At 59.5% G+C, this 10082-nt stretch overlaps 1 protein-coding gene across 10 annotated transcripts in view; it reads right to left on the bottom strand.

The window, feature by feature from the left end:
- Positions 1–18: 18 nt before the first annotated feature.
- The window catches only part of SOX13 (SRY-box transcription factor 13), a 47601-nt gene continuing 37537 nt past the window's right edge, over positions 19–10082 (bottom strand). For 9 of the 10 annotated variants that reach the window (XM_042975609.1, XM_042975612.1, XM_042975605.1 and 6 more), the window contains exons 5-14: positions 8826–8998; positions 8373–8441; positions 7885–7999; positions 5589–5674; positions 5208–5367; positions 4665–4774; positions 4427–4523; positions 3973–4116; positions 2568–2784; positions 19–1863 (exon numbers count right to left, since the gene is read on the bottom strand). In XM_042975609.1, coding sequence (XP_042831543.1) covers positions 1587–1863; positions 2568–2784; positions 3973–4116; positions 4427–4523; positions 4665–4774; positions 5208–5367; positions 5589–5674; positions 7885–7999; positions 8373–8441; positions 8826–8998 — 1448 coding nt within the window. In that variant the 3' untranslated portion in view covers positions 19–1586. The remainder of the gene's footprint in view (positions 1864–2567; positions 2785–3972; positions 4117–4426; positions 4524–4664; positions 4775–5207; positions 5368–5588; positions 5675–7884; positions 8000–8372; positions 8442–8825; positions 8999–10082) is intronic. The other variant, XM_042975606.1, reaches the window with a different exon arrangement.

The following is a 10082-nucleotide window of genomic DNA, read 5'->3' as shown; positions in this document are numbered from 1 at the left end:
CCCCGCACAAGGGCCAGATTCTGAAATGGTCTGTCTTTATTATGCCAACAGAAAACAAAAAAATCCCCCAAGTGTAAACAGGAGAAATGTGCTGGTTAAGTTACTCATCATTATCTTATTATTAACAAAATAAAGCACTATCTATGTTTACAGTCATAAAAAAAGAAACAGCCTGGAGAGAAGTTGGGCTGGAGGGAAAGGGGGGGGGTAGGGAGAAGATGGGGGGCAGGCCCAGAATCCACATCTGCCCCTGTGGGATTTGGGGTTCCCTTCCCACCCTGATCCAAGGGCTGTTCTGGATCTTTGGAGTCAGGTGCCAGCGGGATGGGATTTTCTTAGGGAAATGACCTGTCCCAAGTGAGCAGGAGGAGCTGAGGCAAGGTCCCCAGTGTTAGTAGGGGAGAGGAGAAGGCTGGTGGAGAGGCAGTCTTCCCCTCGCTGACCCCTTCCAAGAATGAGGAGCCCCCTCCCACTCCCTACTCACCAGCTGCCACGGGGGGGGAGCCCTACTCTCCATCAATCCTCCTGTCCCCAACTCCTGGCACTCAGGTTGGGACCAGGGACTGGCGCACCAAGACAGAGGCCCTTGAAGGCTGAACACATTCCCACATTGCTCGGAGCTAAAAATGGCTCTGTGGGAACCCACCCTAGGGCAGAGTCGGGGCGGGAGTGAAGGGACGGTCAGGAGAGGTCAGGGCAGCTGGTGGGCCCAGGGGCTGACCAGGGGCCTTACGGAAACCCAGGCTGACCAGCGATGTCAAAAGGGGCAGAGGCCGAGGCCAAGAAAGGGACAGAGACAGAAGAACAGCCCTGCAGAGAAACAAGGACAGGAACACAAGGACACACAGAACCTGAGACACCCAGACTGACAAAGAGGTAGCAATTTGGGGACAATGAAGCACAGGAAGAGGCCCCCAGAGAAGCAAGAGGTGGCATCGAGAGAGACACCCACAGGAACTCAGCAACGGTGCCTGGCCCACAGCAGGCACTCAATAAATACCTTGTGCAATGAATGAGCGGATGGAAATACACACACGAGCATGTGCACACACCTACATATACACACGCACACACACTTCCAGCAGCCAGAGGCACAACAGGCTGGGCAGGAGATATAAAGACAGCGAGGGGCAGCCAGACCTTTCTGCACAAAGTGATCCTATGATAGAGGAGCGATCTGGTGGCGAGGTGGGGTGGGGCGCGTGAGGAGGGGCGTGGGAGGGAGGGAGGGGATTGGTCCTACAGGGGCTGGTCCAGCCAGGACAAGAATGGAAACAAAGCGCGTGGCCCCAGGAGGACAGGTCTGGAGCTGCCATACCCCGGGGGTGATAGACCTGCAGGAAGGGAGGGTCACACAGTGTCCGCTGGCCTCGAGCCCCAAGGGCCACGGCGCTCGGCCCATCGCCACTCTACAGGTCCTGCCCACCTCGGCCAGCAGCTCCTCGGGTGCGACCACAGGGGAGGTGGTGGGGCATCTCCCCTCAGGAGGCTATCTACACGTGCACAGCTGTGCCCGTCTCCCGGGCATGTCCAAGTACCAACGTAGTCCAGGCCGGCTGGCTGTGCCCATCGGCTTGGGGCCGGGATCAGTCTGTAAGCACCACCAGCTCCCCGTCGCTCTTCTCCTCGCCCTCCGAGTCCTCGTCCTCGCTGTACCGGTACATCTCGCCGTCAGCCACCGAGTGCCTGTCTTCTGCGGCCTCACCCTCCTCCCTGAGGCTGCAAGTGTTGACGATGACAGGCATGTTGGGGTCCAGGCTCCGGGGCACATAGTGCTCCACCAGGGGTTGAGCCAGGGGCACGCCTGCCACCCGAGGGTACAGGACATCGGAGGAGCTCATCTGCAGCTGGCCGGCCTGGGGGCTGCGGGGGCAGAGAAGCAGCACGCGGGCAGATGGACCCCCACTTTGCGCCCCCGATCCAGCTCCCCTCCAGCCTGCTTCAGGGCATGCCCTCCCACCCCAAGACCCTTACGGCTCTGAGACAACGCACACAGCCACCTGGCTCGCTTGCTGACGGCCAAGTTCATTGTCCGCAACAGAGGACACATGCTTACACATGCAGGCCCGGGAACCTGAGCGTGTTCAACAGCTATTCCTGGAGGTTCCTGTGTGAATCCAGTTTTCGGAAGTTCTATATTTCAATGCCCCGGGGCGGGGGCGAGGGCGGGGGTGGGGGGAGGAGCCCCGTTTAGAAGAATCCATGCAGGTGCTTGCTTTTGTCAAGTCGGGAATCCTCTGTATAATAAGCACCTTCATTCTTAGTACCCTTGAGTTTTTTTTTTTATTGAGCTTGTGATTCACAGGCACGCTTCTCCAGGTACACGTGGCCAGTCTCCCACAGTCAGTTACAATCCTATACCCTGAGCCACCGGGCCACCCCTGCGGCCACACACGCAGGCCCAGGCAGACACAGATAACGCCCACACACATCGATGCTCCAAGCTGACAGCACCGCTGGAGTCACACTCAAAAGCATGCACGCCACACACTAGTGGCCACTCACAGGAGCAGCACGAGCACAGGCACACGCACAGGGGGTCAGCCGCCTACGGAGGGCCTACTCACGGGGTCACGTAGCTCTGGCGGGCGTCCTGGCGCCGGGTCCTCATCAGGGCTTTGTATTCGCCCACCCGCAGCCGCTTGCCCTCCACGATGCAGGTGCGCTTGGGCCGAGGCTTGTACTTATAGTCTGGGTACTTTTCCAGGTGCTGCCGGCTCAGCCTCGCCTGCTCCTCGTAGTAGGGCTGCTTCTCCTGGTTGCTCATGGACTTCCAGCGGGAGCCTGGCCCGGCCCCCGAGGGGCGGGTGGGGGGGGCAGGCGGTCAGTGCTGGGCTTGGCTGACCACCCCCAGCCCCCTGCATGCCCCAAGATTTTGGTCCCCAGATGGGTCGACTAGGTGATGTGCAAGCATTTAGCAAGGACCCGGCCCAACGTGGGTGCCCCTCGGATGTCCAGTTGAGCAAATGAATGAATGAAGCTGGCATGTATATGGGTGTCCACATACGGAGTAACCACATGCCAAACTACCCAGCAACTTCTGGGAGGCCTCGGGTCTTCGTGATTTGCATGAACAGAAGAGCAGCCAACCCCAGGCCCCCTGCTGAGGACAAACTACCTTGTGAACTCTTGGTTCACAAGAGACAGAAGAGCCTCAGTCTTGAAAACAGCTGCCACCTTCTAGCCCCACCCCACCTGCCTCCTTGGCTTCCAATCAGGACACAGAATTTTTGAAAAAAAATCTTTCTACTAGGAGCACCTGGGTGGCTCAGTCCCTTAAGCAACTTCGGCTCAGGGCATGATCTCACGCTTCATGGGTTCGAGCCCCGCGTCGGGCTCTCTGCTGACAGCTCGGAGCCTGGAGCCTGTTTCAGATTCTGTGTTTCCCTCTCTCCCTCCCTCTCTGCCCCTCCCCCATTTGTGCTCTCTCTCGAAGATAAACATTTTTAAAAAATTAAAGAACTTTCTACTAGGACACTTGACTGGCTTAGGCAGAACAGCATCCAACTTTTTTTTTTTTTTTTTTTTTTTTTTAAGAGAATCCAACTCTTGATCTTGGGGTCATGAGTTCAAGCCCCATGTTGGATGTATAGATTAAATATATAACATTAAAAAACAAAACACCTTTCTAGGGACAGCCCAAGAACACCAATCTTCCCTGTTTCCTGCCAGAGCCAGAGCTCCAAAGGTCCAGGCAAACAGAACAGCTTAGGGAGAGATCAGGGGCTAAAGAATGTATACACACATACCACACTCCTCAGTTCTTGGGGTGCAGAACAACCCTACAATGGTACGACACCCCAGGACCCAGCTGCCCCACGTCGTCCTGCCTGACCCCCACACCCCACCAGACTCCTCTGGAGCTCAGCGTGACGGGGACGGTCGCCCAGCAAGCCCCAGGTAAACCCAGCTGGCTCCTGCCACCAGGTCTTGCTGGCATGGCCCCTGGAGCCCCTACCCACTGGCCCTTACCAAGGATCTTGCTGATGCTGGAGTTGTGCATGTCCGGGAAGGCTTGGAGGATCTTCCTTCGCTCATCTTTGGCCCACACCATGAAGGCATTCATGGGCCTCTTGATGTGGCTGCTGTTCCGGGACTCAGGAAAGTGGCGGGAGCCTGGGGGACAGGGGTGGAGTCAGCCAGGCAGCGCAGCCCCTCTGGGGTAGGGCTGGCAGAGACCTCCCTTATTTGACCACTAGGGGGTGACGGGGAGGCTCCCATGCAGCCAGGGACACCGGAAGCAAGACCTCAGCAGAGGTCCAGCCAGGGACCCAGAGACTGACAAGGGACAGACACGGGAGGGGACCTCACAGACAGACCGTGGGAGAAAAGGCACTGGGGAGAGACACAACCTGACCCACCCTGGCCCCTGTAGGAAGCAGACGTGGGCCCTCCCGCCCATCAGCCCGACGCCCTGGGCCCTCACCATCCATGTCGCAGCCCAACATGGCTTCTTCGAGGGGGTGCACACAACTCTCCTCCAGCCGCTCCTTAGCCGGGGACGTGTCCAGGCTGATGAGGTCCTGGGGTTGACAGATGAAATCTGTACATCGGCCCCTCTGCATCACCCCACAGCCATCCCTCCAGTAAACTCAGACCGGGTCTTCAACCCCAGCCCCCAACCTTCCCTGCGCCCTGCCCCCAGTGCAGGGGGGCCCCCATACCTTGCGGAAGGGGGTACTGGGGGAGCTCTCTAAGGTCCCACTGTGGCCATGCAGCAGCTGTCGAGCATCCTGAATGGCTTTGGTGACAGCGTCCCCTTCACCGAGGAAGCCTATGGGAAAGGGGGGGAGAGGAGGAGGAGAAAGGGGGGGGCGGGGGAGCAGAGGGGGTCAGTCCGGTTCACACCAGGTCACTCCTGCGAGTTATTCACGGGGTTGGTGCTGCCTGTTGCCCCTCCCGGACAGCTGCCCTGCACATGCCCAAGGGGGCGCTGTTTACACTGGCTGTGGCGCACTGGGCCAGGACACTAGAACAGAGAATCGCACTCCCTGAAATTGTGCAACTCAGCGGCCTGGAGCCCCGAGGGGGGGGTGCCCAGCCAGATGTGGGGTCGGGGAGAGGAAGCAGGGGATCTTCTGAGACAGTGGAGAAACTAAAAGAGGCCAAAGACAGCAGGTCTCACCCCTTGTTTTACAGAAACTGTAACCCGCAGAAGGGAAGGACGTGCCCAAGGTCGTATCACGCACTCCCGGCAGAAAGCTTACCCAATGGCAGACTGGGCGGGCTGGACTGTAGGTCCCGTGTGGGGGCCCCATGGCTGGGGGGGCGGGGTCCACAGTTCATCTTCAGGTTGGGGGAGCTGGAAGCATTGGGCAGCTCGGGGGCCTTGGGCTTGGCTGTGAGGTTCAGGGGCTGGGAGGGCTCCTGCGGGAGACCCAGAGACCAGAGGCTGAGACACCCCCCCACGGAGGCGCAAGAGGGGACACGTGGCCACAGACAGAAAGACAAACCTACCCGGAACAGACAAGGGCGCGGCAGGAAAGGAAGAGACAGCGGGAACAGGTGAAGGGGAGCACGGGACCCCGCCCCCCGCACCCCCGTCACAGGCAAGGGAGGCAGCCGAGGGCCGGGGTGCGGGGCGGTACCTGCAGGGGGTGGTGGGCAGCCACGGCCCCGGGCCTCTTCACCACCGGGGCGGGGGGGCTGTGTAGCAACTGCAGGGGGTACTCCGCTACGGAAAAGGCGGCAAGGAGAAAAGTCCTGGATGAGCACAGAACAGCAGACGCCCTGCTTGACGAGGTCCCAGCAGCAGCAGGCGGGCAGAGGCCTGAAGCTGGCCCAGCTTGCTTCCAGCCCAGGCCTTCCCCAGCCCCCGAGTGCTGCTGGAGGCCTCCGATGCCCTCATCCCCCCCCTGCCCTGCACACTGATCGGCATCTCCACCCTTTTCTCGCCCTTCCCAACCCAACGGTGACCCGAGGGCAGGTACACACCGGCTCGTTCTACGGACGCTTGTGTTTCGTACCTACTACGTGCAGGGTACAAAGGCAGCTTCCCGGGGGTGATCCCGCTCGGGCACGAGCTCACAATAATCCCTAGTGTGTGGCGTAGAACCGGCGCTCAGGACATCACCCCATTTTACGGATAAAAGACACGGAGACCAGGAGACGTTATGTGGGTTGCCCACACGGATCAGAAGTGGGAGCCCTGACATTCGAACCCAGCCCATCCTTTCCCCCTGACACGGCACCCTCTCCGTTCTACCTAGCCTACCAGGCTCGTCCTCAACCCAGCCCGGCACCAAGGGGCGGACAGTTCAGGTGGAGAGAGAAGCCGTATACACTGATCGCTAACCACATGGCCGGTGGCATCAGGGGCTGCAGGGGTAGCACGCCAGAGAACATTGTTCTGGCTGGGATGGCTGGAGCAGGCTTCTTGGGGGGGGGGGGGGGCAGGGGGCCAGCAAGAGGGGGGCTGGTGGCTGCAGGCAGACAGGCAGGCGGAGGGGGAGAAGTGGGTGTGTGAGAGCCAAGAAATGGGGAAGGAGACGGGCCGGTGATGGCCGAGCCTGGCAGTTGCAGGCTCCGTGCCGTAGGCAATATGGCACCATCCAGGGCTTGTGAGCGAGGGAGAGGTGTTATTCACTCGGCTTGGGGAAGGGGCATCTGGAAGTCTGTGGCCCTCTGCTTAACGGGGACTCTGAAGCCAGCAAGGCAGGTGGCAGGCTGGCCAGTTCAAGTCGTCCACGGCGCATTTCCTGCCTTCCTTGTCCGGAAAGCAGGGAGTCGGAGGCACCGCCGCACGTCACAACCCCCAGGCCCTGCCCTCCTCACTCCTGCGGCTCTGTTCCCCTTGAATTTGTGCTGCTGGCGTGCTCCCCCCTCCCCAAGTGGCAACTTCCTTGAAGTTGGGGCCTGACTTTTTCAGTCCTTTGTGTTCCCCCTCCCCCACCCCCACCCTAGAGTGTCTAGTGGAGAGCAAGGTGGGAGCACAGCCAGTGGTGCTGACCCATGACCTGTGGCCCATGACGGGAATTCACCTGCCTCCTCTCGCACACGGAACAGGGAGGGTAGACCGGATGGGCTCGGCCTCAAAGCTGTCCCCACTCCTGGGGCAACTGCGGGCAACCTCCCCGCCCTGTCCATTGACCTTTCAACAAGGCGCCCGTGATCGTGGTCAACTGATTCCATCTCTGCCTCTGTCCCACCACCTCAGCGGCCCCCTACCGGCCCAGGCTCCAACTCCTTGTCACCCTCAGTCAGCGTGACAACACACCTCAGCCCAAGCGCTCAAGCACGTCTGCATTCTACAAAATAAATTCCAAACGCCAGGCTCGGCCCCAACTGCTCCTGCCAGCCTGTCCCATCCCCCTGTCACACGCTCCCCTCCACTCCAACCCCCCAGCAGCTGCAGCTGCCGACCTCAGGCTCCAGGCCTCAGGTCCCGGCTTCACTCCCCCCCAGTCCACCTCCAGGGACCCAATCGGGCACCTCCTCTACAGAAAGCCTTCCCAGACTCCCTGCTTACCGATATCCTTTCTCCCTCCCCAGACTGTAAAAACTCCTTGAGCTCCAACTCCATTCTTATCACCCCCATAGCCACCTGTCAACGACAGGGCATCGGACGTGTGGCTGGTGCCCGGTCTGTGTTCGCTGGATTTCAGTGGCGGGAAATAGTGTTCAAGGGATTAATACCCCGGTCCAGGAAACGCACCAGAGCTGGGGACGCTAGATGGGCTACATCCGCTTATATCTGGAAAGCGCTTCATCATTTTCAAGTGCAATTTCTTTTTCGATTCGCCCAGCGAGGTTCAGGAAGAAGGGATTCAGCTTCCACTGGCCCAGAAAGGCCACATTGCAAAGTAACGCACGAGAGTGGTCCTGAGCTCCTTCCCTGACCTCAAGACAGTCTCAGCTAATGGCTCAACCCCCGCCTTCACTCACCTGGTTTGCAGGGGATGGGCTGTATGGGCAAGGCCAGCTGGGAATCGGGGGTGACAGGTAGAGGTTGGTGACTTGGGGGGAAGGCCGGGATCATGACGTAAGGCATGTTGACCTGCTGAGGGCAAAGAAACCCTGTGTGAGTCCCTGGGGGCCCAAACAGCTCAGCCCAGAACACAGAGGATGAACCCAGACGCGAGAGGTACAGCGACCGGTGCAGGGCAAGTCTTCAAAAGGTTCCATTTGACCCCACATCACCTCCTTCCACCTGCCCTCCACCCCAGATAGGGAAGAAGATACTCTGGCCCCTCCCTTAAAGCAGGAGAAGACAACTGGGGTTCCAGGCTCGAGCAGAAACGAGCCCCCTCCTTAGGGCCATGTCTAATTCTGCTTAATCCCCCCCACTTCCCCCCGCCGTCACTCCCTGTCCCTGGCAGTCATCTCCAGGCTGTTGTCACCCCCTCAGCCTCTGACCCTCCCTCCCTTTTTACCTGGATCTGTTGCTGGAGGAGGTTGATCTTATGTTGTTGCTGAATCAGCTGCTGCTGCTGCTTGGCGATCTGGTGGCAGGAAAGAGCAGCGGGCATGGACATTAGGGACATCAGCCCTGTCCCGGAGCCAGCCACACCCGGCCTTCCATGACGTCCACACCAGGACAAACCGCACACTGGGCGGGGCAGGCAGCAGGACAGTCTACCTTCGGAGCAGGTTCTCTTCCCCCGGAGCCCAAGGGTGGAGGTTGGGCAGGAAGTAGCCAGCCGCTCAGACTCGGGGCCCCACGGGCCCCTTCCACTCCCTGGCCCCCACCGAGGCTTATGAACCGCCGGAAGCGGGACTACTACGGCCCTGGCCGCCGGCCCCTCTGCGACCTGCCCCTAGCATGTTCCCCTCTAGGCCTTGACAGACCCCCTCCCCTAGCAAGAAAGACACTAAGCCGGCCGCACCTGCTCCTGCTGCTGCCGGGCCAGCTCCATCTGCTGCTGCTGCTTCTCGAACAGCATGGCAGCCATGTTCTTCTGCTCTGAATGGGCCGTCAGGAGCTGGTCCCTCAGGGTAGACAGCTGGTGGATCATGACCAGGAGCTGGAGCTCTTTCTCTGCCAGGCTCTCCTGGGTCCCTGCGCCACAGTGAAACGGCCACCAGTGAGAATGTCCGTCTGTCCATCTGTCCACCTATGCACCCATCTGACACTTATTGGGCAATTGCTATTTCCCAGGCCCCTGTTAGGGACTGAGCGACAGAGGATGGAGACTGATCCTTGCCCCAGAGGGGCGGCTGGCTTGCTGTCTGACAAGCAGCTACCCTAGAAGTTCCCCACCATCCACCGCTGCTTCCAGCCCCTGGAAACGCTGGTGGGGGCGGCAGGGTGAGGTGGGGGGGCTGGTAGGGGGGATCTCTGTCCCGGATCACTTCTTGGATGTCCTCAAGTGCCCAAGGGCACAGCGTCGGCATGGAGAACTAGCCCACAGGAGGGGCCCAGTGGGACATGCTCAGGCCTTGGAGCAAGACAGATCTGGGTTCAAATTCTTTTTTTTTTTTAATGTTTATTTTCGAGAGAGACAGAGACAGAATGCGAGTGGGTTAGGGGCAGAGAGAGAGGAGACACAGAATCCAAAGCAGGCTCCAGGCTCCGTGCTGTCAGCACAGAGCCTGACGCGGAGCTTGAACCCACGAACCGTGAGATCATGACCTGAGCCGAAGTCGGACGCTCAACCGACCGAGCCACCCAGGCGCCCCCAAATTCTTATTTCAATCTATCCTGTCTGGGAGTTGTTGGACAAATAACCAACTTCTCTGCACTTCGTTGTTGCTGGTGTTGTTTTTTCAATCTATAAATGAGCACAAGAATGGCCACTTCCCAGGGGTGCTATCAGGGTTAAGAAGATAATGAACGTAAAGCGGAGTCCAGAATCTGGCAGGTGGCCGTCCACCGCGAGTGCCAGTGCTCCCCTGCCCTCCACCTCAGCTCGTGTCGGGCACAGCTGTGCCGGGCTGCAGACCATTCGCCTCGGAATCACTCAGGGAGCCTTTGAAAAATACACATGCCCAGGCCTGCAGCCCCTGGGGTTCTCACTCAGCAGGTGGGGTGGAGCCTGGACACTGATTTGGTCCGAAAGGCTCTCCCCTGTCGGGGGAGAGCGACCACACCGGAAAAACAGCCACGCTCACAAGCCAAACAGGCGCCCTTGAATTCATACAGC

Source organism: Panthera tigris, chromosome F3 (genome assembly GCF_018350195.1).
Source record: "Panthera tigris isolate Pti1 chromosome F3, P.tigris_Pti1_mat1.1, whole genome shotgun sequence".
NCBI classification, from domain to species: domain Eukaryota; kingdom Metazoa; phylum Chordata; class Mammalia; order Carnivora; family Felidae; genus Panthera; species Panthera tigris.
The sequence above is the reverse complement of the archived record's forward strand: the minus strand, read 5'-3'. Positions and strand labels throughout refer to the sequence as shown.